This window comes from Rana temporaria, chromosome 2 (assembly GCF_905171775.1).
Source record: "Rana temporaria chromosome 2, aRanTem1.1, whole genome shotgun sequence".
Lineage (NCBI taxonomy): Eukaryota > Metazoa > Chordata > Amphibia > Anura > Ranidae > Rana > Rana temporaria.
This window is the reverse complement of record NC_053490.1, coordinates 85,539,606-85,567,505: the sequence shown is the minus strand read 5'-3', so window position 1 is coordinate 85,567,505 and position 27,900 is coordinate 85,539,606. Positions and strand designations below refer to the sequence as shown.

Here is a 27,900-nt window from a genome sequence, read left to right as displayed (position 1 = left end):
TTACTAGTAAAGAAAAAATATGTCCCCGGTTTTCATTTTAAAAATCTGGTCACCTTATCCTAGCAGCCTAATTAAGGAGGGAGCTACACATGGCTACTGTTACTAAACAACTCTACCTTTTTTTTTATCATAAAAAACAACTCTACCTTTGATAATTTTTCAGCAAATTGTTCCTGAAGGCCTGGTCTTTGCCGATATGTTCAATGGCAAACTGCAGTCTTGCTCTAAAGTTTTTTTTGAACAGCAAAGGATTTTTCTAACACAACTCTCATACAGATTGAATCAGTGCGATCTCTTTGTTATTGTAGATGCAAGCACCCTTTTCAATTGCTGCAACAGTTACCTAAACAACATTTTTGTGAATCTCAGGCCTCGTACACACGACCGAACATGTTTGCTGAAAGTGGTCCGCGGACCAGTTTCCGCGGACATGTTCGGTCGTCTGTACAGCCGACCGGACCGGATTCCCGGCCGAGCGGACAGATTTCCAGCAGACAAATGTTTCTTAGCATGCTAAGAAACATGTCCGCTGGAAGCCTGTCCGTCGGACATGTTCGGTCGTCTGTATGACTCACCGGACATGTCCGCTCTGCCGAAAGTCCTCGCATGCGTCGAAGTGATTCGACGCATGCATGGAAGCATTGACCTTCCAGGGTCGCGCACGTCGCCGCGTCATCGTCGGGGCCACGTCACCATCGCGGCCACGTCACCCTGTATCCTGTCCGCGGGGAATTTGGTCTGACGGTGTGTACAGCCATCAGACCAAATGATCCCAGCAGACATGTCCGATGAAAACGGTCCGCGGACCGTTTTCATCGGACAGATCTGGTCGTGTGTACAAGGCCTAAGAGACTTCTTTTACCATCAAAAGGTAAGTTCTTGGGTTGCATTTGCCAGTCCCGGACAAATCCAATGTACAACACTTGAATATTATTTTCCTTACAATGGAATGATTCATTTCATTTCATTTGGTGATCTTTTGAAATCCCTTACAGACTCATAGACATCCACAACTTTCTTTCTGAGGTCCTTAAAGAGCCCTGTTGATCTTGGCATGATGACATCACAAATGTCAATAGCCAATAGAACACCAGACATGTCTACAATTTAAATAGGATTGGTTCCATCTGCATACTCCCTAAGGATGTTCTAATCATTGGCACCTAATCTGGAAATCAGGAAGCAGTGGTTAATGTAAGGGTTTACTTACTTTATCCATAAGAATTTTTATTTTTTATGTCACTTTCATTTGTCATGTGTTCATGTACAGATATATCACCCTTATCTTTAGGCACTGTTTTAATCAAGATCTAATATTTGTCTGTTGAAATATGTTGAAAAAGGCAATAATTTTCATGGTTTAAAACAAAAAGGAGAGAGAAAAGTGCATCTATTCAGTGCAGTGCAGTATTGGTTCTTTCACACAGGCTTTCTGATCAGGTCTGCCTGTTAGTTTTTCAGGCGAACCTGATCAGATGCTCCATTCACCCCTATGGAGCTGTGGATGTCAGCGGTTGACACACGCTGCTATCCGATTCAATCCTGTCCGTGAAATCCAGACGGATGGTGACCCTATTTTTCATCCGTCTGGCAGATCGGATCAGATGGGATCAGATTAAAATGGAGAGGCAGTCCAGTTTTCATCCGATCTCCCCATAGAGGAGAGTGGGACTCTGACTGGTCTGTCTCTGCACAGTGAGCGGAGACAGACCTGCCATCTGCCTGCTTAACGGAGATCAGCAGATCAATCCCCGATGAGCAAAGTGAAGTCCGCAAAGTGGACAAGCCCATGTGAAAGGACCCTTGAACACTTTAACAAAAAACATTGTAGCTGTGGCACTTACTCAGTTCCCTGTCAATCATAGCCAGGGCCGTTTCTACCACTAGGCAAACTAGGCAGCCACCTAGGGCGCACTGCTGCCGGGGGGCGCCCGGCCACTGTGTTCCTACTCTATACTTTCTGCAGAAAGCAACTAAGTCTCAGCATCAGCAGGTAGCCACCGCTTTGTTTGCACATAGTGTCAGAGGCACAGCGGTGGTGTAGGACTGTCTGTGTCCCAACTCCCGAATGCATGGAAGCAAGAAAACATTGATTGATGGGCACTGGTAGACTGCATTGATGGGTGCTAGTGAGGCCGCATTTGATGGGCACCGGTGAGGCTGCATTAATGGGCACTGGTAGGCTGCATTGGTGGGCACTGATGAGGCTGCATTAATGGGCGCTGGTAGGCTGCATTAATGGGTGCTGGTGGGCTGCATTTGATGGGTGCTTTATTAAAAAGGTGGCGTATACATGGGAATGGCTCAGGGGGTGGAGTCAGGGGTGGAGCCAGAGGGGGCGGCAAAATTAGGTTTTCGCCTAGGGTGTCAAAAATTCTTACACCAGCCCTGATCATATCGCTTTGTTTGTGGCCACATCTGACGGGGATATAACTGACACCAGGGCTAGTGGTGCAGTGCTATGTGACACAGTCCTTTCCTCCACTTCAGAGTTGCTGTGAGACTTGGCTAGGATGGTGAACACCTACACCTGTCAGAATTCCACACCACAGCTTCCTACTGACAGGGGCTGGTACTCAGCGGAACCATGTATCATCCAATGGTAATAATGTCATTTTAATAAAAGTTACATTATTAAAATGAGCAGCATGTCATGAAATGTCATGATGCATTTTGCAGAAATTGCTTAATCATAGGGATCTGGTGTACAGTTGGGAAATATGTTGTCTTTATACGAGCCAATTGAGAACAAATGTGACCTGGCTCAACTAGCAAAGGCATGCCTCCATCCCTAATACATGAATATGGATAGAAAAGAAAATGTTGGGACTTTACATGAGGCATGTCCGTGTGAATAAATATATATATATATATATATATATATATATATATATATATATATATATATATATATATATATATATATATTAGGGCTGTGCAAATTAACTTTTAATTAATCAATTAATCTTTAATTTTTTTGATCGATCAAAATCTTTTTGATCGATTAAAATTCTTTTGATTGGTACTCACCTCTCCGCCGACTTCTGGGCCTTCAGGGAGTTCCGTCTGAGATCCAGTAACGTCACGGACACCTTGCCGTGTCCATCTGAAGGGCTCCTTTGCTGTGCCTTCATATCTGCATGCCGGCGGGACCTTACTATCTGCCACTCGCAAGGGCTGTTACACTTCCCCCCATCACTTCCCTCTATCAACCTGGGATTCTACAGCCATCCACTGGGAGTTGTGAAAGTTCCCTTCATGGGACATCTACATGCCGACAAACTGATGTTAACCTCTCCTCATCTGGATTCAGCAGTGGTATCGTTGTACACATTTTTATACCAGTATCATACTTAGCTACATGTTTTAATGACTGCTTTTGGTACCGTTTGGTATTACTCGCAGCATTTTTACAGTTTATGTAGCTACATCGATTTTATCTCCAGTGCAATATTTATTTGGTTACCTACTTGAAGACTATAAAAGTTTTAATGCTATTCCCATTGAGCGCTGCCTTTGTGTGTTTTTTGTATCCCGCTATGCATTTTTCCAGTGGTTGGTAGCTGCACTGGGAATCAGCCTGCAAGGGGATCAGCTAAAAGTAGTTGGATCTGTATGTGCGTTATAATTAATCAAAATTAGTCGATTGATCGATAAAAAAAAAAAAAAACGATTAACCACTTCTGGACCTCCTCATGTACATATACATCAGCAGAATGGCACGGACAGGCACATGTATGTACCTGTACGTCCTCTGCTAGACGTGGGTGGGGGGTCCGATCGGGACCCCCCCGGTACATGCGGAGGTCGGGTCCGCTCGGGGAGCGATCCGGGACGACGCGATCGCTCCCCGGAGCTGAAGAACGGGGAGAGCCGTGTGTAAACACGGCTTCCCCGTGCTTCACTGTGGCGGCGCATCGATCGGGTGATCCCCTTTATAGGGGAGATCCGATCGATGATGTCATTCCTACAGCCACACCCCCCTACACTAGTAAACACATACACAGTGATCCCTAAATCCTACAGCGCCCCCTGTGTTTAACTCCCAAACTGCAACTGTCATTTTCACAATAAAGAATGCAATTTAAATGCATTTTTTGCTGTGAAAATGACAATGGTCCCAAAAATGTTGCAAAATTGTCCGAAGTGTCCGCCATAATGTCGCAGTCACGAAAAAAATCGCTGATCGCCGCCATTAGTAGTAAAAAAAAATAAAAAAAATAAAAATGCAAAAAAACTATCCCCTATATTGTAAACGCTATAAATTTTGCGCAAACCAACCGATAAACGATTATTGCGTTTTTTTTTTACCAAAAATAGGTAGAAGAATACGTATCGGCCTAAACTGAGGGAAAAAAAATTTTATATATGATTTTGGGGGATATTTATTACAGCAAAAAGTAAAAAATATTGCATTTTTTTCAAAATTGTCGCTCTATTTTTGTTTATAGCGCAAAAAATTAAAACCGCAGAGGTGATCAAATACCACCAAAAGAAAGCTCTATTTGTGGGGAAAAAAGGACGCCAATTTTGTTTGGGAGCCACGTCGCACGACCGCGCAATTGTCTGTTAAAGCGACGCAGTCCCGAACTGTAAAAACCCCTTGGATCTTTAGGCAGCAATATGGTGCGGGGCTTTAGTGGTTAATCGAACGGAAACATTTTGATCAGTAACAGCCCTAATATATATATATATATATATATATATATATATATATATATATATATACACAGTAATGGAATTAATATGATATACTGAAATTCAATAAAATGTCACAATCACAGGAAATACCCAGTTGATGGACACATAATAAATCAGTTCATAATGGTAATAATAATGATAATCATAATATTAATAATCTTAATGATAATAATAAAATAAATAATAATCATATTTATATGATAGATTTATATGAGCCAGACGTATCAATAAGACAGCTTTGTATTTTAAATGTCATGTAGACAAATAGACAAGTACAACTGTGGAATATAGCTTTATAGATTATATGCAGCACTAAATAAAAACTTGCCCATGTACACAAACCTCTCTGGAAAAAAAAAGAAGAATTTGTTTTCTTTTCCTAGACCACCTCTACTTATGTCAGACTGCCACGAAAGCAATTAGTATGCTACTTTATATCAGTAGTAGGGCAACATACTTAAACACACACAGCCAAAACAAATTACAGCATATAAAAATAATTAAAATCTGTTAATATGAAATAATATACTATGAATTGGCACACCGATTTTCAAAGCAGGCAAATCAATCAGTCATAAATTTGTCAGATTTGCCTAAATGTATTCAGGTAGACTGGTCCAATCTGCAGAGAATCATACAGTTGGCGAATCATGGTTTTCTGGATTCCTGAACTGCGTGATTTTCTTCTAAACTGTGTTTAATATCCTTTACCTACCTTTCAGCATTTTGACAGCCACCTGCAATGAGACCCCTGGTTTGCTGATTCCATATGCTGTAGCAGTGACCACTTTTCCAAATGCTCCAGAACCGATTGTGTCACCTACATTGTATAAAGTAAAGAATTAATGTCTGTGTGTTCTGTGAGCATACCACTGTATCGCTAGATTAAAGTGTTACTAAACCCTGCTTACCCTATATCTGGTCTCCCACAGAACACAGAGCATGAAAACGCAATTATTTTAGTAAATATAAACTGCTAAATATCTTTTCTCATTAGCAGTTAGAGCAGTCTTGTGACTTCTATCAGTGTCTGATTAAAGCTTGTATGAGGAGTTTTCATTCTCCTCTGACTGACCTATGAGGCTGCAGGACCCCTGATCTTCTGTCTAGACGTCCCGGTACGTCATGTGCCTGCACTGGGTTTAGGAGCACGCTGCGCACCCCCTCGTGACTACTGTGCTCAATTTCTTAATTTTCAACAAAATTGTGACAAACAATTTCACAATTCCTCTTGCTAAATGCCCCAGACTGGCTTCTTTCCAAAAAAGGGGTTTGTTTGGGGGTAATTGTACTGTCCTAGCAATTTTGGGCCTCAAGAAATGAGTTGGGCTTTCAGTACATCAGGACTGATCAATTTTAAAATACATATACACCATAGTTTGTAGACTCTATGGGGCAGATCCACATACATTTGCGGCGGCCGCAGCGTATGTAAGATGCGCTACGCCGCTGTAATTTACTTTGATTCTGTTTGAATCCTCAACGAATCTGCACCATAAGTTATGGCGGCGTAGCGTATCTCTCGCGGCGTAAGGGCGCGGAATTCAAATTTGGCGAGTAGGGGGCGTGTTTCATTTAAATGAAGCGCGTCCCCACGCCGAACGAACTGCGCATGCGCCGTCCGTAAAAACTCCCAGGGTGCATTGCTCCAAATGATGTCGCAAGAACGTCATTGTTTTCGACAAGAACGTAAATGGCGTCCATCCCCATTCACGGACGACTTACGCAAACAACGTCAAATTTTCAAAATTAGACGCGGAACCGACGGGCATACTTAACATTGAGTACGCCACCATATAGCAGCTTTAACTATACGCCGGAAAAAGCCGAAAGGAAACGACGTAAAAAAATGCGACGGCCGCTCGTACGTTCGTGGATCGTCGGAAATAGCTAATTTGCATACTCGACGCGGAATACGACTGAAACGCCACCTAGCGGCCGCCGGAAAATTGCATCCAAGATCCGACGGCGTACTAAGACGTACGCCTGTCGGATCTAACCCAGATGCCGTCGTATCTCGTTTTGTGGATACCAAAACATAGATACGATGCAGGAAATTTGAAATTACGCAGCGTATCAAGAGATACACCAGCGTAATTTCTTTGAGGATCTGCCCCGATAACTTTCCCACAAACCAATTAATATACACTTATTTATATTATTTATGAAAGACATGTAGCAGAATAAATTTTTTAGCCTAAATTTATGACGAAATTGGATTTTATTGGATATGTTTTATGAAAGAAAGTAGAACATATTTTTAACCGCTTCAATACAGGGCATTTTCGCGATCTTCATAAGCAAGCCACTGTCGCACTTTGAATGACAATTGCGTGGTCATGCAACACTGTACCCAAATTAAATGTTTATAATTTTCTTTGAGACAGATAGCGCTTTTTTTGGTGGTATTTAATCACCACTGGATTTTTACATTTTTTTTTTGCTAAAAAAAACGAAAAAAATAAGATATCATAAAATAAGATGTCAATAATGGGCACTGATGGGTACCCATAGGCAGCACTGATGGGCGGCACTGAAGAGCAGGCACTGATGGGCACTCAAAGGCAGCACTGATTGTCATCACTGATAGGCACTGATTGGCATCACTGATAGGCACTGATTGGCGGCACTACTGGGCACTGATTGGCATCACTGCTGAGCACTATTAGGACTGCAATGATAATCAGTGCCTTGATTATCTGTACAGGTCTCCCCTGTGAGGAAATGCCCCTGATTGGCTCTCCTCTCCTCACACTCTGCCAGTGTGAGGAGAGAAAAGCCGATAACCGTGTGATCAGCTGTGATTGGGCACAACTGATCACATGGGTAAAGAGCCGCCTCAACAGGAACACAGCGCGCCACCGATCGCTGCGTCTCCCCGTGAGCACTGCCTGTCAATTGTCTGTACGGCGGGCGAGGGGTGGTTAAAGAAATGTATGGATTGAGTGATTTTTGTCAGAGACATGTTGCTAAATTTTTGATCAGCCATGGCTGCCGCTGTCAGAATACGATGTCCTCCATTCACCTCGTTTGTGTGGCTATAGGAATCTATTTACTTTTTTTCATTCAAACCAAAAATAAACTAACAGTGTATGGACAGCTTAAATCAGTATTAAAACCAAAACCCCAAAATGTATATATTGCAGCTTACTAAATCAATAGATGTGGTGGCTGTATTGGTTTTATTTTTTTATTTTTTTCCCCTCTGTTTTCACCTTGTGATCTGGTCAGTAACACACCTCTTGTATTAGAGTGCCCCCCACCCTGGATGAATGGGCACAGGGGGCATCTTTAGACAGCAGTATTGTTAATCTGGGGGTGTTGGGAGTGGGTTAGTGAATTTAATACTGCTAGTACATCTAGCAAACTGAAGCTAAACTCCAGCTAATGTTTTACAAGCCGTTACAGCAAACATTTATTTTTACTTTTGGGATAAAGGTTTAACATAAATAAATTAAAAAAACATGATCATTGTAAGGATCCCTGCTAGTAATAGATAGTTTGTCTCATCTCTGTAACTGATGCCGCGTACACACGGTCGTTTTTCGGCATGAAAAAAAACTTTGTTTTTCAACATGTCCAAAAAATGAAGTTTTTCCAACTTCATCATTAAAAACGACGTTGCCCACACACCATCGTTTTTGAAAAATGATGAACAAAGCGCGGTGACGTACAACACGTACGACGGCACTCTGAAGGGGAAGTTCCATTCGCCTTTGTCCTGCTTTTAGCTGATTCCTTGTTAGTAAAAGATGATTCACGCTTTTTTGTCTGTTACAGCGTTATGAATGTGCTTACTCCATTACGAATGGTAGTTTTACCAGAACGAGCGCTCCCGTCTCATAACTCGCTTCTGGGCATGCAGGGGTTTAAAACATTGTTTTAGCCCACACACGATCATTTTTTATAAACCGAAAAACTACAAAAAAACGACGTTAAAAAATGCAGCATGTTCGAATGCCGAAAACGATGTGAAGCCCACACACGATCATTTTAAATGACGTTTTTAAAAATTTCATTTTTTTTTCATGCCGAAAAACGACAATGTGTACGCGGCATAATACATTTGCAAGAAAGTTTTTTTTTTTTTTTTTTAACAACAGACTTTCTGGCTGGAACACCAGATAAAATGAGACGAAAGAAAGCCTAAAAAAGAAAAGAATGCAGCCATCACATCTAAGGCCCCATACACACGATAGAATCCATCCGCTGAAAAATCCCAGCAAATGGGTTTCAGTGGATAGATCCTATGGTGTGTACACTCCAGCGGATCTGTTTCCGCGGATATTTCTCCCCTGGGATGGATTCCAGCAGATCGAATATTTGCTGACATGCCAAACAAATCTATCTGCTGGAATCCATCCCAACGGATGGATCCGCTGGTCTGTATAGACTCACCGGATCCATCCGTCCGAAGGGATCCCCCGCATGCGTCGTAATGATTCGACGCATGCGTGGAATTCTTTATATGACAGCGTCGCGCACATCGCCGCGTCATAATCGCGGCGACGGCGCGACACGTCATCGCCACAGGATTTCGGTGCGGATTTCAATGCGATGGGGAGTACACTCCATCGCATAGAAATCCGCGGAAATCCTCGAGAGGATTTATCCGTGGAAACGGTCCGCTGGACCGTATCCGCGGATAAATCCTCCCGTGTGTATGGGGCCTAAGAATTGGTAAGCTGCAATATAATACAATTTGCTTTTGAGTTAGATACCACTTTAAATGACAAATTCTGATTGATTGCTTCAGATTACTGTTTTGCAGAGTAAATAGCTAAGCAACTCACCAATTTCCAGATTCTCTCTTGGAAATTCCCATTTTAAGTCATACTCTAACACACTGAAATCAATGTAGATGTATTCATTGTCTGAAGGGCCAACATACTGGATCATCAGGAGTTGGCTTTCATATTTGTATTTCTTTTTAAGAAAACAGAACATTAATGCATTAGATCAAATACTAGCATAAAGTACAATTATATATATAAAAAAAAAAAAAAAAAAAAACGATACCTTCTTGTACTTGCACAACACCACCATAAATACAATGGTTACAATCGTGAAACAGAGGCCACAAGTTCCACTTGCAATTGAAAAAAGAAAATTATTTTGTTCTAAAAAACAAAACAAATCATAAAAGTCAATGTAATACTACTAAGATAAAAGGTGTATATAGAAACGCAAACAGCTTGCACTAATGAGCTGGTGATATTTACAATAAAACTGGCTTGGTTGCCTTTCCTATATCTATTTGTGTATCTATTACTCCAGCCTTAGGAAATCAGTTAAAGGCACAGCCCTCCTAACCTAAAATGCAACACAGTGACATTTTCTATACAATGTTTATAGTGAACCTTCAACCTAAGGCTCGGTTCACACTGTCGTGACTTGTCATGCAACTTGAGAGTTCAAGGCGCACTCCATTAATTGCAATGGAGCCGTTCTAATCGGTTCCAAAGATTCCTGCACTACCTTGGGGTGACTTCAACATGACTTGCATTGACTTCTGTTAAAGTGGTTGTAAACCCTTACAGACCACTTTCACCTACAGGTAAGCCTAGATTAAGGCTTACCTGTAGGTCCAAGAAATATCTCCTTAACCTACACGGTTAAGGAGATATTTCCAAGAAAGACAGCACCGATATCAACGGCGCATGCGCCATGGACAATGGCGTGCAGGCGCACTGAGTTTTCCGCTACTAACGGCATCATGCGTACATGCGTGGAAGTGACATCAACGCTGCTCCGGCTAGTCACAGCGCCTCAGCAGCGATACCCGGAAGCCACTCCGGGTATCATGGCGGGCTCATTATGCCTTTGTCTTGCAGGGTTTTTTTTTCAGAGAGGGTTTACTTCCTCTTTAATTAAGTCACAAGCAAGCCACAATAAAGTCGCATGGCAAAGTAGCACCTTAAGTTGGGTGACTTTCCGGTCGCGTCAGTGTAAACCAAGCCTAAAGGTAATGTCATGTTGCACTGCCTCCTTCCTCCTCCCTCTCTGGATATACAGTATGCTATATAATATATAAAATGCTACTGTTATTTTATTGTGCTGCTACTCGGGTTCCAAGGAAGCCCTGAGGCACAGTTGCGCACCCATGGGTTTTCCTGACCATGAATGGGGTTTCCCGCGCATGTGCAAAGAGGCTGTTAGGGAGGTTCCTAGCTTCTTCCTTTTTTATGCATGTGTGGGAAATAACCCATACATGTGCAGATGTGCCAGAGGGCATTGCCAGGACCCGAAGGCTGGGGGAAGAGCCACCTAAGCTATGGACTGATGGTCTGCTTTAAATTTAGCCTGCAATGCAGACATTGATCTAAAACTACCAGCACTTTGTCTTTGGGGTCTGACTTCTGGGTCAAAATGTATGTAAATCCTGAGGCCGGGGTTCAAACCTATGCAAATTGAATACGGGTTTCCCTGCATTCAATTTGCATAGCAGGAGTATGTGACTGGCTCTCTATGGAGCCGGTTCACATATCTCAGCAGCGGGTCCGGTGCGGTGTGCCGGAAAAACGGGTGGATTTTTTGGTGCGTAGCAGGTTCGATTTCAGCCCAAAATTCAGGCTGAAATCAGACCTGAACCGGTAAACCAGCACGGATCCCTGCTGTGAGCCGGATGCAGCGGCGGTGTGAACCCGGCCTAAAACAATTTTTCAGAATATTTGGCATAGTGACTTACTTTATTCAGATTTTTTATGAAAAATGTTTTTGTGAATCTGTTGCAAAGTCTCTTACTTGGGGATCCTTTTAGTAACAGCACTTCCCATTGCAGGTTAACAATGCAAATCCACTGCTTATGCCTGGAACCCTAAATCTGGGTTTTATTGCAGTACAATTACCTACAGGGATTATTCTTAGAGAGGCTAAAATAAACATTTTAGCTTTAAGCTGGGCAAACATGGATTGAAATTCAGCCAGTCAGAGATTCGATCCATGTATGGACAGACTGATTGTACCCAAGTTGATCCATCGATTGGCTTGGGTGCAACCAGCCTGTTGGATTTTTTACATTTGCCAGCAGCATCTGCCAGCAGCTATAACCGGGAAGGCCCATGGCACCCCCACACTATAGGATCTCTGCCATCCTGTTAGAGGGTTACCTAACTTGTAATCAAACCTAATATGGAAAACTGGCAGATAGAATGATACTGAAGAGCTGAACGTACCTTGGTGATTGTATAGTGTCTGAGTGCACGTTATTCCAACAGAATTGTTTGCACAACTGCAGATGATAAAAGATACCCCGTTATTGTCCAGAATCAGGGAGCTAGTGAATTTCCAGGCCTTTGTGGATCTTTGTGGTGATCCATATGTTATCCCCTCTGTGATCACTTCTGTGCAGCTTTTAAAAAAAATAACCTCATTAAAGGTAAAATTCAGGCAGATGTAGGATACATAAGATAATGCAGCGCTGTGTTTATTAAAAGTCAGTCGCTACAGCTTGCGGCTTCACAGCCGGGTGCGTACTGCTCATGCGTGAGTTGCGCTGCGCGTCCTGAATGGTCAGGCAATCTTGTGGGACCTGTGACGTGTCCCAGAAGATTGCAGGGAGGGAGGGGCATCCTAGGCCTCCTAGGGGAAATGAGAACTTCCGCTCGAGTCACCTAGGTGGCGAGAGCGGAAGCGGGAGCTGGGTACCTGTCAAAATTAGGTACCCGTTCCCTCACCAACAAAATGATATGCCAAATGTGGCATGTCAGGGGGTAACGAGTCCTTAAAGCTGAAGTTCCACTTTTGGGTGAAACTCTGCTTTCTGTAATACATTTTTTAGGAAATAAAAAATAATATGTATATATACCGTATTTATCGGCGTATACCGCGCACTTTTTTTCCCTTAAAATAAGGGGAAAATCGTGGGTGCGCGATATACGCCGATACCTGCGTCCCGCGCTCAGTTTGAATGCCTGCGCCGACATATACCAAGTGCAGTACACTCGGCTACATTCGGCCAGGCTCGGCTTCGCTCGTGCTCACGCATAAACGTCACAGAGCGTGAGCACGAGCGAAGCCGAGCCTGGCCGAATGTAGCCGAGTATACTGCACTCGGTATATGTCGGCACAGGCATTCAAATTGAGTGCGGAAAGCGCTGATTCGACGGGGAGACAGCGCGGGAGAAGCCGGGAGGACACCACCGAAGCCGCAGACGGACGCCGGAACTGACGAGGCCGCCGCGCAAGACACCAAAACTGTAAGTACTAAAAAAATGTTTTACAGGAATTGTGGGTCCACATATATATACTGAGTGGATATAAAAAGTCTATACACTCCTGTTAAAATGTCAGGTTTCTGTGATGTAAAAAAATTAGACAAAGATAAATCATTTCAGAACTTTTTGTGACCTAAAAACTGTACAACGCAATTGAAAAACAATCTGAAATCTTTTAGGTGGAGGGAAGTAAAACTAAAAAAAAAAAAATAATATGGTTGCATACGTGTACACACCCTTAAACTAATACTAATACCTTTTGAATTTATTACAGCACTCAGTCTTTTTGGGAATTAGTCTATTAGAATGGCACATCTTGACTTGGCAATATTTGCCCACTCTTCTTTCCAAAAACGCTCCAAATCTGTCAGATTGCAAGGGCATCTCCTGTACACAGCCCTCTTCAGATCACCCCACAGATTTTCAATCGGATTCAGATCTGGGCTCTGGCTGGGTCATTCCAAAACTTTAATCTTCTTGTGGTGAAGCCATTTCTTTGTTGATTTGGATGTATGCTTTGGGTCTTTGTCATGCTGAAAAATGAAGTTCCTCTTCATGTTCAGCTTTCTAGCAGAAGCCTGAAAGTTTTGTGCCAATATTTACTGGTATTTGGACCTGTTTAGAATTCCTTCTACCCTAACTAAGCCCTCAGTTCCAGCTGAAGAAAAACAGCCCCAAAGCATGTTGATGCCACCACCATGCTTCACGGTGGGTATGGTGTTCTTTTGTTTTTGAGCCAAACATGTCTTTTGGAATTATGGCCAAAAAGCTCAACCTTGGTTTCATCAGACCATAACACATTTTCCCACATGCTTTTGGGAGACTTCATGGGCTAGATTCAGCAAGAATTTACGCCGGCGTATCTATAGATACGCCGCGTAAATTCAAAGCTGCGCCTGCGTATCTTCTTTCTGTATTCAGAAAACAAGATACGCCGAAATTAGGCTAAGGTCCGACTGGCGTAAGTCTCTTACACCGTCGTATCTTAGTTGCATATTTACGTTGGCCGCTAGGTGGCGCATCCGTCGATTTCAGCATAGAATATGCAAATGAGCTGGATACGCCGATTCAGAAACGTACGTGCGCCCACCGGATTTTTTTACGTCGTTTGCGTAAGGCTTTTTTCGGCGTAACATTACTCCTGCTATATGAGGCATAGCCAATGTTAAGTATGGACGTCGTTCCCGCGTCGAATTTTGAAAATTGTACGTCGTTTGCATAAGTCGTTCGCGAATAGGGCTTTGCGTAAATTACGCTCACGTCGAAAGCATTGACTATTTGCGACGTGATTAGGAGCATGCACACTGGGATACGTTCACAGACGACGCATGCACCATTCGTTAGAGACGTCATTTACGTGGGGTCATGTTTTATTTACATAAAACACGCCCACCTCTTCTCAATTTGAATTTGGCGCGCTTACGCCGAGAGATTTACGCTACGCCGCCGTAACTTAGGGCTCAGGTTCTTTGTGAATCCAGCCCCAGCCTCACCAAGTTACGGCAGCGTAGCGTATCTCAGATACGCTACGCCCGCACAAACTTACGGCAGGCTTTATGAATCTAACCCCATGTGTTTTTGCAAAATTTAGCTGTGCTTGGAGGCTTTTCTTCGTAAGAAAAGGCTTCTTTCTGTCTTGTCACTCTACCCCATAGCCCAGACATATGATAAATAAGGGATATTGTTGTCACATGTACCACACAGATAGTACATGCCAGATATTCCTGCAGCTCCTTTAATGTTACTGAAGGCCTCTTGGCGGCCTACATAACAAGTTTTCTTCTCGTCTTTTCATCAATTTTGAAGGGACATCCAATTTGTTGGTAATGACACTGTTGTGCCATATTTTCTCCACTTTGTTCCATGGTATATCTAATGCCTGGGAAATTCTTTTGTACCCTTCTCCTGACTGATACCTTTTAACAATGAGATCCCTCTGAAGCTTTGGAAGCTCTATGCAGACCATGGCTTTTGCTGTAGGATGCGACTAAGAAAATGTCAGGAAAGACCTACTAGAACAGCTGAACTTTATTTGGGGTTAATCAAATTCCCTTGTATGCAAGTCATAAATGTACCTACCGTAGCACTGACTCTTTCCAATATAATAAACTTACTTATGAAACTCATCATAGCTTCTTAGCCATTTCCAGTTTGGCAATGGATAGCCCCATGATTGACATGTAATGTTTTTCATATTGGATATTTTACATTCCACCTCAGGCTTTTCTATGAAGAATAAAAAAAAAAAATAGATTTATGTTATGCAATTCTTAATCTAATTTCAGTTTCAAGCATACAGAATAGACCTAGATCTTGCCAGGACGTATATAGGTGTTGGCTCTTCCTAAAATATTGCAATGTGTGCATTTGAACTTTACAACAGAACATGTGCAGACATCCTCTTTATATTTACAGAAGAATGGGTGGCCACAATAGTGTTTTGGCTCCACAAGTCTGGTTGATTCACCTGGGAGTCACCGCATTCCCCTAAGTTAGAATATTTTTTAAGACTGTTAGTAAATTGCACTACTCCTTGCTGAGCTCCTGTGCCGCTGCTCTGTTTGTCCATTCACATATGGAGCGTGGCTCAGTCAAGCACCCACTCTCTCCTCATTGGCTCACTGTCTGTGATTGGCAGTAGCAGAAGCCACTGTCTCAGCCAATGAGGAGGAAGAGACCATCAAAGGGTCAAGATGGGGCTCAGATAAGCATTAGGGGGGCTGAGGGGAATGCTGCATACAGAATGCTTTTTACCTTCATGTATAGAATGCATGAAGGTAAAAAGCCTTGAGCCTTTACAAGAACTTTAAGTATACATTTGCCTGCACGGCATGCACAGGTGTTTAGTGTATCCATATGCAGGCAGTCCCATTCTATTGTCTATTGGCACGCACTGACTGCATGGTCTCTATTTTCCAATTAGACAACTGTGCGTGTGCATGTCTCTGAACTCCCACTGTCTATGAACCTGCACCCACACGGTTGTCCAATTGGGAGCTATGTCCTTTCAGCCTGCTGCGCCCCAATAGACATGAATGAGATTGCCTGAATGGGGATGCGCAGAACACCTGCGCATCCTGTGTGTGAAAATACGGCCTTTTGCACTGATTTATGCTTAAAGTGTTAATAAACCCAGGAGCCTGTGATCATAATATGGATGCACAGGTACACAGAACATGGAAATTCAATTATTTTAGTAAATATAAACTGCTAAACACCTTTTCTCATCAGCAGTATATAGCAGTCTTGTGACTTCTTTCAGTTCCTGGTTAAAGCTTGTAGGAGGAGTTTTCATACTCCACTGAGCTATCCTATTAGGATCCAGAATCCCTGACCCTCTGTCTGGAGAGTGCTGATTGGCCCTGTACTGATCACATGTACTCTCCCAGGGAAAAAAAATCTCTCTAGCAATACACACAAACTGAGCATGTGCAGAGTGACTCCAGTACTCTGTCTCATCCGGACCTGTTCTGGAGTCAGTCAGTGGAAGAAGAGGGGGATCTGTGCATACAAGAGCAAACAGACTTTTTTACACAATGCTGAGAATTACCCTCTTATGTTCCACAGTGAGTATAACAAGCATTCTTTGCTGCATATACAGACTGTTTTTACTGTTGTGGGTTTAGTAACACTTTAAGTACACCAATGTGAATGAGATGTAAGAAACGTTGAAGAGTTTTGCTAAAAGACTTTTGGTTTGTTTTTAATATTTTGTCTGAGGGTAGACAAGCATGTTTAAAGGTAACTTTATCAACTCATGTGGTCATTGGCAAATGCCACGTTTTTACCAGTTTCCTCAGTTTACTCCATGACGTGTATACTTTTATTATCAGTGTGCTACAATTGTAACACCCTTTTATGCTTTAAAAAAATATGACTCTATATTTATATATGAAGTATTATTTGCTAAAACTGTTATATACTGAATTTATTGTAACATGATAAAATACAGTGGATTGCGAGTAACACGGTTAACAAGCGTTTCGCAATATAAGCACTGTAACTTGGTTTGCGAGTGTTGTCCTGCAAAACTACCAGGATTCAGGTCAAAGCGGTGTGCAGTACCGTGTTTGGCCTGAGGTGGGGGGGGCGCCGAAGCCATGCCTTTCCGAGGTTTTCCGAGGTCAGCCGTGCTGTCCTCGGGCCTTTTCGGTTGTTTCCGTGGCTCCCCGGGCTCCCCTGCCTCTGGCCGCATGCGGTATTACATGCCATTGAAGTCAATGCGGAATTAATTATTTTCGTTTTCATTGACTTCAATGGGGAAATTTGCTTTGATATGCGAGTACTTTGGATTACGAGCGTTCTCCTGGAATGGATAATGCTTGAAATCCGAGGTTCCACTGTACTGCCTGAGCACATCAGTAGTACCCCTTTTGGTTACATATACCATTAGTTGGGAACAGAACAGCTGAAATCCCCAAATTGCAGAGGATGGTTGATACAATGACCTTACACAGCAATGGAATCTCCCTATATTTTCTCATACACTCCAAAAGGGTTTTGGCAGATTAATCAGATTCTGTCCGAAATTGGTATGATGGGATAATACTGTCATGGAAGGCGTTCCAGCACCAATGACACTGGCAGGAGAATTCAATCCCGGCGTGTGCGCGCGCATGTGCACGCGGCGGTAGCGCGCACAGCGGGAACGCACACGCGCGATGACGGCGTTTGGCGCCAAAGTTTCCCATTTAAACAGCTTGATCCCTCACCAACTTGCTGTCCAGTCTACAGCGTATCCCTGGAGAACCTTGCACCTGTATACCTGTTTGTATCCTGATTATCTGACCCAGCTTCCTCTGACCTCTCCTGCCTGCAACCCGCCTCTGACCCCGGCCACGTCTGACCACCGCACCTTTTCTGCCCCTGGCTCTGTTCTCTGCCCGCCTGTTATACCAACCCGGCTTGAACTTTGACTACCCCTTTGGACTTTGCTCTGGCTTCTTACCTGCCCGCCTGTGTTTGACCCAGTCTGCCTCACCTGCTTTGCTCCTGTCCCTCAAGTGCCGCATCTCTACTCCAGATTGCCACTAGCATCCTGCTAGGACTTCGGTGCACCTGCCTGCTGTCGCACCCGGCCGCTACTCAGCTTACAACCAGGCGCTTGTGCCCCTCTGAACTCTTGACACCCTGTTTACTCTACCAGGGGCTCCTGAGTCGGAGGCTTACGAGAGGCCGCTCCCTGCACGTTGGGCTCCACTACCAGGTACGTGACAAATACACTCAGAACTCTGTCAGGGGACTGGAACTTATGTTCGTCTTGACTAAGGTATTAAAGGGGTTGTAAAAGTTTGTTTTTTATTTTCTAAAAAGGTTCCTTTAAGCTAGTGCATTGTTGGTTCACTTACCTTTTCCTTCTAAATGTTTTTTTTACTTTGTCTGAATTACTAATTTCCGGTTTCTCCTCAGTAAGCTTGCCCCCATCATCCGAGCCATTCTGGCTGGTGGTTAGTCAGCCAGAACAGCTTACCGAGGAGGAACAGGAAGTAAGAAATTCAGACAAAGAAAACAATGAAAAAAAAACATTTAGAAGGAAAAGGTAAGTGAGGGGGGAGGGGGCGAGCAGGCAAGTCAGGACACTCTCTACTTTGCAGATAATGAAAGGAGCTGTGTGTTAGTGGGCGTCCTGACACTCCTGCTCGCCCCCTCCCCCCTCAAGAGGCTTTCGCCACACCAGGAAAAAAGACTTGCATCACGGTGTGTAGTTACAGACAGAAGAACAGGAAGTGAGGATTTCTCAGAAGAAATAAGGACATTTAAAATCAAAATCGAAGCATGAGGTAAGTGAAGGAGGACTACACTAAGGTAAAGGAAGCTATTTAGGGGCGAAAAAAATCCTTTACAAACCCTTTAATTGGCCATAACAGCCTTTTATTAACTAAAACATAAATAACAAATGAATAACAGATCAATAACATAATAACCTGCACATACAGTGTATAAAGAATGGAGCCACAAAGTCCTAATAGGCATCAAAACAAAGGCAGTACCTGTGTGTCACTTCTCAGGCTTTCAGCCACAAAACCACAGACTGAGATAAGTCGCAGATACACATCCCACTAACTGGGAGCCGTACCTTAGGTGGGTCCCTACACCTTAACTTATTGTGCCCATATAAACCTAATGCCCCATACACACGATCAGGCTTTTGCCTGGCCAAATCACAATCGGAATTCCGACGGAATTCCATCGTAAAAATATAGAACATTTTCTATATCTAAAGTCCGATGGAATTCATCGGAATTTCTGAAGAAAAAAACTCAGATTTGGCTACACATGATCGGAAAATCCGATGGAAAAAGTCCATCGGAAATTCCGATGTTGTGTGTACGGGGAATTAAAGGACCTTTCACCCCACCAGTTGCCATACCAGGCTTCTCACACAAAACAAATTATCCAACAAAGAATACCAAAATATGCAGGGCAGGAGGGTGGGAAGTTGTTCCCTGCTGGATGACCTCAAACTGAAGACCACCCCCATCCAGCTAACAAACCACATCCCCCAAGACTCCACCCATCTATAACCTTGCCCCAATCAGATAAACTTCCCTTGCTTTTTTAGCTCAGCCAAACTTTCTTTACCCCCCCTATACCCAAGCCCCTTTAACCCTTGTCATGCCAGCCCTCCGTCTATTGTTTTTCTTCCTTTACTCCGGGCCTATTTTTCTATGTAATTTTTTACAGAGCTGCTAAATGTTTTCAAATCGTAATGATGAAGAATAAAAAATATAAACTCACGGAATACATTTACAGTGAAGGTTTTCTGAAGCTGGACATCATCATTGTCTGCATAGAATACAACAGAGTCTCCGGGCTCATAGTTATGGCTGCAATATTTAGATATACTGAAAAAAATAATAATCAGAGATTGAACCACTTGACCACCAAAAGGTTTTACTCCCTTCATGACCAGGGCATTTTTTGCTATTAGCCTTTGTAAGAGGCTAAGTTGTAATTTTTTGTCACAATTTTTTGGAAAATTTTAAAAATTCAATAAAAAAATGTATAACACCAAACCAATCATGTTTTAACAGTCCACAAAAAATATATATGCAGAGATCCTTATGCATCAAATGAATCCATCCAATATTCTATAATTGTCCTTCTTATAGTGCTCCTTATTTAAAGTGCTCTAGTTTAGGTCATATGTGCATATATGAGAAAAGTGCTCCAGTGCTGTAAACTTTGTGTCTCCTCTACCACTCTGTCTGTTATAACACTCACCTGGATAGTCTCTACCAACGCGTTTCGCCTGCCAATCAAGCGTCTTCAGAGAGTGTAAATCTGTTGTTTTTTATTGCATTTTTTAAACAAACGACATTACACTATGTGGATCCCTCTTATGTTCCCTTAGTACGAGTCATGAGGAGTATATTCCCTGTGGTTTAAACTGAAGGAGATGAGGAGTTGTAAAGACCTGGGAGGGCAATATCCACACGTCCATGGAGACTTTGTAACTCGGAGGCATAAAGTCAAAAGTGTTTTAACAGACAGAGTGGTGGAGGAGGCACAGAAAGTTTACAGTACTAAAGAACTTTTCTCATATATGCATATATGACCTGCACTGCACTGGAGCACGTTGAATAAGGAGCACTATAAGAAGGACAATTTTTGGCAGCATTTTATTATACAATATTGGATAGATTCATTTGATGCATAAGGATCACTGCATACATATTTTTTGATATTTTTTTTGTGGACTGTTAAAATATGATTGATTAGGTGTTATATACTATGCATTGTAGGTCATATTGAATATTTTTTCCCATGAGAACTTTAAGACTGCCCATAGATAGTTTTTATTTTTTTTCAATCAGCCAAATTCTAAAAAATGGGTCTGAATCACTTCTCTGCGCTATTGTATTTTGACAGCGAAGACTTAGCAGTGCTGCAGCCACTGATCAAATGAAAAATGTTCAACACTTACATTCAACAGAAGTTGATCGTTAGATTGAATTCTGTCGAGCAGGAACAGCCATAGATGGATCAAAATTCCTCTGGTCACTGTTAAATCTTGATCTGTCTATAGCCAGGTTAACTCTGGATCTAAACCAAGATTAAGGGCCAGTTCCCACTGGTGCAATGTCTGAGATTGGATGTGATTCGCACTGCACTGCAGTACAAATCACATGCAATCTCTGTGCGATGCAATTTTAGCCATAAAGATCGTATGGCTGAATTTGCATCAAACTCGCACAGGACCCTTTTTTTGTCCGCAGCAGAATCAGTTCACACCTATGTGATGCGACTCCTGTCCAGTGAACTGATTTGTGGGTGTCATTAACTTTTAACTGACACTCCCAGCAGTGAACCGGCCCTTAGTGTCTAATATATGAAGGCTGCAATCACTGGGACAGGAAATGAGCAGAAATTGCAAACACACCACTGTAAAGTTGTAACATTTCTTCCATCTATCTGAAACAAAAAAGTTTTTTATCTTTACAGCAAAGCATTCAAAGTGTGGCCAAAGCTTTTTGACCATACTTCTCTTCTGGGTCACAGGAATGCACTTACTTTTATACTCCTGTGGACCAGAATTAGCAAAAGCCCACTGTTGGCTGACATCAAAGAGTTGCTCCAAGCTCTTTAAGGATTCTGACAATAATGTCAGGATCTACTCAGATCATAGGTGTGCGCAGTCTATTGCATTAGGGTGTGCACCCCACAACTCAAACACATGCGTGTGGGTATGTGTGTGTATATATATATACATTCAGACACACACACACACTCTTGTAAAGAGTTTACATTTTATGGTAGAATTTGACAGAGGGGGAGAGAGAGGGAGTGAGAAGAAGGGGGGAAAGAGAGGAGGGGGAGAGAAAAAGAAGGGGAGAGAGAGAGGGGTGAGAGAGTTGGATGAGAGAGAGGGGTGAGAAAGATGGGGGGTGAGAGAAAGAGAGCGAAGGTAAGAGAGTGGTGTGAGAGAGAGGGTGAGGGGTGGTAAGAGAGAGGGGAGTGAGGAGGGTGAGAGAGAGAGGGTGAGGGTAGGTAAGAGAGAGAGGGGTAAGGGGGTGAGAGAGAGGGTGAGAGAGGGGGTGAGGGGGGTTAGAGAGAGGGGAGGGTGAGGGGGGTGAGAGAGAGAGAGGATGGGGTAAGAGAGATATGGATTAGCTGCAGATATGGATTACTCTGGATATGTAGTGCGTGACAGGGCACAGTGGGCCCCCCTTTCCTTGGGTCCCATTTGCCCTGCAGACTTCTGTACACCGGATGGCACAAGTGCATGGGGGGGATTAGGGTGTGCCCAGGCACACCTGGCACCCCCCCTGCGCACGCCTATGACTCAGATACCTGATCGGCAAATGGCTCAGCCCCTGCTGAGAGCCTAAGCCAGACGCTCCTTTCCCTACTTGGAGCTCCTGTGACAGTCATTGCTCTCTGCTCAGAGCTGACTGAGAACTGGGCAATCAGTGGTCGTGATCTCTCGGCTCTCAGGCTTAGAGCTGGTGGGGGACAACTGCAGCATCACAGTGATGCTGCAGCCAGAGAGGCGAGTATATATGTTTGTTTTTTATTTTATTCTGAAACTTCTCCTTTAAGTACATAACTCTGCTGTTGCTAAAAAGAAAGCACAGCATACATACTGCATGTATACAACTAATAGGTTCAGGATCAGGAGAATTTGAAATGTAAATATTATCCTAAGGAATATTTTTACAGCTCCCCCACATACACATAAACACATCCATACTGTAGTACATTAGTGCATACCTTCTTCCATTCTTTTCAGTGATAACAGCACATTCTGAGGGTTTAGACTGATGAATCCAAATGCATCTTCCAGGGGGAAATGCTTTAAATTCTGCAACAAAACAATGTTCTTCCCGGCTGTGTATGTCCTGCTCCTCACTTGTCACGTCCATGTCAATAACCCCTTTATCTAAAACGGCATCAGAAAAGTACATTGTTAGTTTCACAACTGTAGCTTACATTACTGAAGGTGTACCACCATCTCATCCATTGTGTGTGCAAGGCAGTGCAGCCAGCACTCCTGTTTTGTGCCCGGGCCCCATCAGTTTAAAAGGGGGGCCCAGAAACCTGCTGACCAGGAGGCCGGCTGTACTGTCTTATTGCAGACTCCAATCCTCTTCTGCCTCCCCCTGCCAGCTTCTCCTCCTCTTTCTCCCTCCGGCTGCACAGCAGGGGGGTGGTCCTTTCAAATGCGTCCCTTCCATTTGCTGTCCAGGCCCCCGTGTGCCCCTTTCCCCCAAAGCACTGCTGGCTTCCCTCCTCTCCAGTTGCTGCAGGCACACAGGGGGATGTTTCTGGATGGAGAGCAGGGAAGTACATATACAATAAAACCTTGGATTGTGAGCATAATTTGTTTCAGAAACATGCTTGTAATCCAAAGCACCTGTATATCAAAGCACATTTTCACATAAGAAATAATGGAAACTAAAATAATTTGTTCCCTAAAGTCAATTTATTTATAGGCCCTTATAGTCCATATAAAAAGATCACAGCAATGTGATAGGTTGTATAACCATAAAATGCCCATCCACAAATAGAAGCCTCCACAAGAGGATAAGAAGCAAAATCCAGCAGGAGCTACAGAGTATAAAAAGAAGATAGGCACCTCTAAGTGTGAGTGAGTGAGTGAGTGAGTGAGTGAGTGAGTGAGTGAGTGAGTGAGTGATTGAGAAACTTATATAGCGCAACAAATGCGAACTTAATCGCCTCAAGGCGCTTGGCATCCAGAGTTGTACAGGTCTTTCAGAAGAGGTGGGTCTTCAGTTTTTTCCTAAAAACCCGATGGTTTTCTTCCAAGCGGATGGTAGTGGGTAGAGCATTCCAGAGCCATGGTCCTTGGACCGAGAATCTACGTTCTCCCTTAGATTTGTAGTGAGATTTGGGGATTTGGAGAAGGTTTTGGTTGGTTGACCGGAGCACGCGCTTGGTGACGTTGGGTTTTATTTTCTCGCTTAAATATTGAGGAGCGTTACCCTGTGTACATTTGTGGGTGAGGCAGAGTGTCTTGAATGTCACCCGGTCCTGTACGGGCAGCCAGTGGAGGGACCTCAAGGCCGGGGAGATTGGTTCACACGGCTTTTTACCAGTTACCAGTCTGGCTGCCGTGTTTTGGACGACTTGTAGACGTGAAATCTGGTATTTCGGTAGTCCTAAGTAGAGTGAATTTGCGTAGTCAAGTCGTGAGTTGATGATTGTTCCAACCACTACTGCTGTGTCCTCTTCCGGGATGAAGGGGATGAGTCTACGTAGCATGCGGAGCAGATGATGAGAACCGTTGACGACTGATCCTATTTGTGCATCCATCGTCATGTCTGCGTCAAAGATGACTCCGAGACTTTTGACTTTATTGCTTGGCGCGATGGTTTGTCCGAGGATGGTGGGTGGTGTCCATGTGGTCCTGGAGATAGATTTCCTATTTGCATGAAGGGTGAGTAGCTCTGTTTTGGATCCGTTGAGTTTGAGGGAGCTTTCCGTCATCCAAGTGTAGCAATGTGTTTACATTTGGTACAACATTTAACAACTCACATGGCTGATGATTAAAAGAGGCACATCTAATTATGCTTTCAGATCGCTCTTCTGCAGGGTAGTCTTCCCAGGCACGATTGTAGACTGACATCGGTGAGAGCCAGCAGTGCGCAGGGTGGTCTATGTGGACAGCTTTACCCTGGATGCCTGTATACTTAGATGTGCCTCTTTTAATCATCAACCAGATGAGTTGCTAAATGTTGTACCTTCATTAAATGTAACCATATTGCTACACCTTGAGGCGCCTCTCTTCTCTTCTCTCAGACCAAGTTACTCTCATACCAAGGTTTTACTGTATTATTTATTGTCCGCTTTCTTTCTTTCATCACTGTGAATGAGCAGGAAGCTTCAGAGTTCTTCCAATATATTCATCTGTGCAGCTGAGGCTACAGAGAAAGGGACTGACAAATCTATGTCCTCAGTCATCTCTGGCTGGGGGTGGGAGGGTGGAGGGTTTGGCTGTCAGGTAGGCTGTAGAGGCCCTGTGATTTCTAACAGAAGCCTTGGTGTGGGCTGTCATGGCTGACTCATATAATACATTAATGACAGTCAGGAGTTGTAATCATTGTCACTCATGGCTGAAATTTATTTTATCAAAGAACTAAGTAGATAAGACTGCTATGTTTGGAAATGTATGATAACTTATATTTCACTAATAATAAAGCTAAACTCAAGGCAGATACTGTATTAAAAAAAGAAAAGAAAAACATCACTTAACCAAGCTATCTGTGCATTAAAATCTTAACATATTGTACATACAAATAGTAGCTATACCTGATACTATTTTGAAATCAGCTTCCTGTAATTCTCAGAAATTCTCAGAAACACCCAGACTGGGAGAAGGAGCTTGGCCAGGGGCAGATCCAGAGTCTAGTCTCGGGAGGGGCACTACCAGAAAATATTTTTTTTGGGGGGAAATTTATCAGGGAAATGGCTGGTGTTAGCGCTTCAATGATCACGGCACCATGGTTGTTTTGGTGTCAGGATGATTGAAATGCATTATTTCTATTATTACATTGTAATATAAAATGAAATAGTTCAACTCACCATAATGCAGAATCAGTGGGAGCCCTGAGTGTGTCACTTGCCACGTCACCTGCCACCAGATGCAGCTTGCCACTTGCCACGTCACCTGCCACACGATGCGGATTGTCACTTGCCACACGTTGTGGATTGTCACTTGCCACACGTTGCAGATTGTCACATCACCTGCCACAAGTTGCAGAATGTCACTTGCCTGCCACCAGATGCAGATTGTCACTTGCCACGTCACCTGCCACATGTTGCAGATTGTTGCTTGCCATGCCACCTGCCACCAGATGAAGATTGTCACTTGCCACATCGCCTGCCACAAGTTGCGGATTGTCACTTGTCACGTCACCTGCCACATGTTGCAGATTGTCACTTGCCATGCCACCTGCCACAAGTTGCGGAATGTCACTTGCCTGCCACCAGATGCAGATTGTCACTTGCCACGTCACCTGTCACAAGTTGCGGATTGTCACTTGCCACGTCACCTGCCACATGTTGCAGATTGTCACTTGCCATGCCACCTGCCACAAGTTGCGGATTGTCACTTGCCACATCACCTGCCACATGTTGCGGATTGTCACTTGCCACGTCACCTGCCACATGTTGCGGATTGTCACTTGCCACAAGTTGCGGATTGCCACGCCACCTGCCACAAGTTGCGGATTGCCATGCCACCTGTCACAAGTTGCGGACTGTCACTTGCCACATCACCTGCCACATGTTGCGGATTGTCACTTGCCACGTCACCTGCCACATGTTGCGGATTGTCACTTGCCACAAGTTGCGGATTGCCACGCCACCTGCCACAAGTTGCGGATTGTCTCTTGCCACACGTTGCGGATTGTCACTTGCCACACGTTGTAGATTGTCACATCACCTGCCACAAGTTGCAGAATGTCACTTGCCTGCCACCAGATGCAGATTGTCACTTGCCACATCACCTGCCACATGTTGCGGATTGTCACTTGCCACGTCCCCTGCCACAAGTTGCGGATTGTCACTTGCCTGCCACCAGATGCAGATTGTCACTTGCCACGTCACCTGCCACAAGTTGCGGATTGTCACTTGCCACGTCACCTGCCACATGTTGCAGATTGTCACTTGCCATGCCACCTGCCACAAGTTGCGGATTGTCACTTGCCACATCACCTGCCACATGTTGCGGATTGTCACTTGCCACGTCACCTGCCACATGTTGCGGATTGTCACTTGCCACAAGTTGCGGATTGCCACGCCACCTGCCACAAGTTGCGGATTGCCATGCCACCTGTCACAAGTTGTGGATTGTCACCTGCCACATCACCTGCCACATGTTGCGGATTGTCACTTGCCACGTCACCTGCCACATGTTGCGGATTGTCACTTGCCACAAGTTGCGGATTGCCACGCCACCTGCCAAAAGTTGCGGATTGCCATGCCACCTGTCACAAGTTGCGGATTGTCTCTTGCCACGTCACCTGCCACCAGATGCAGATTGTCACTTGCAACCTCACCTGCCACACCTTGCGGATTGTCACTTGCTAAGGTGGTGTTTTGTGTGTCAGTGTCAGGCAGAAGAGAGATGATGTAATCTCTCTGCTGCCTTCACAGTAAGGGCGGAAGTTACTGTAGGGATGCAAGGCGGGCGCAGGGTGGTAAGAGATGATATCATCTCTCTGCTCCCCCCCCCCCCCCCGCCGCCGGCTTATTGATTGGCCAGCTGCCCTCACACCCACAGAGCCGACCAGCTGACCGCCCACTCTCTGACTCTCACTCGCCACGGAGCCTTCCGCTCAGACTCTCCAGCGCCCGCAAATTCTGCAACTACCGCCCGCTCAGACACTCCAGAGCCCGTGAATTACGCAACTACCACTCGCTCAAACTCCCCGTAGCCCGTAAATTCCGCAAATAACACAAATTTCTCGGGGGTGGCAATTGCCCTGTGCCTGTTCCCCCCCCCCCCTCTGGATCCGCCCCTGAGCTTGGCAGCACTGGGCCAGCCAGGGATCTCAAGATTTGTGTGGTGAACATGTTTACTGGATGTGAGAAAACAAGGATGAGCACATCAGTGTGCCGATGCTCCTTCATTTTACAATCAACAAGTCTAGTCCAGTTTACTAGGACCATTTCATGTAGAAGTTGTGCACGTTATATTCTGTACAGCAGTGGTTATCAACCCTGTCCTCAGGGCTCACTAACGGCCCAAGTTTTATGTATTACCTTGGGGAGATGCAGACTAGAATACTGCAATCACTGAGCAGCAAATTATATCACCTGTGATCAGGACCGCCATCAGGGGGGTACAGGCAGTACACCTGTAAGGGGCCCGGATGGCAACCCCCCCCTTTTTTTTTATTTATACTTTTTTTTTTTTCATATATATATTTTTTGTTTTTATTAAAGGGCCCAGAGGTCCCCAGGGCCCCGGATGGCAACCCCCCCCCCCCCTGGTTCTCTGCTCCAGGGGGCCCAT

At 44.1% G+C, this 27,900-nt stretch overlaps 1 protein-coding gene across 1 annotated transcript in view; it reads right to left on the bottom strand.

Moving 5' to 3' along the window:
* Positions 1–27,900, bottom strand: part of FLT3 (fms related receptor tyrosine kinase 3) — a 155,446-nt gene that overhangs the window by 45,135 nt on the left and 82,411 nt on the right. Inside the window, exons 9-15 of the mRNA XM_040340472.1 lie at positions 22,632–22,800; positions 19,656–19,762; positions 15,032–15,143; positions 11,877–12,052; positions 9,721–9,821; positions 9,495–9,627; positions 5,417–5,521 (exon numbers count right to left, since the gene is read on the bottom strand). Of these exons, the coding sequence (XP_040196406.1) occupies positions 5,417–5,521; positions 9,495–9,627; positions 9,721–9,821; positions 11,877–12,052; positions 15,032–15,143; positions 19,656–19,762; positions 22,632–22,800 (903 nt within the window). The remainder of the gene's footprint in view (positions 1–5,416; positions 5,522–9,494; positions 9,628–9,720; positions 9,822–11,876; positions 12,053–15,031; positions 15,144–19,655; positions 19,763–22,631; positions 22,801–27,900) is intronic.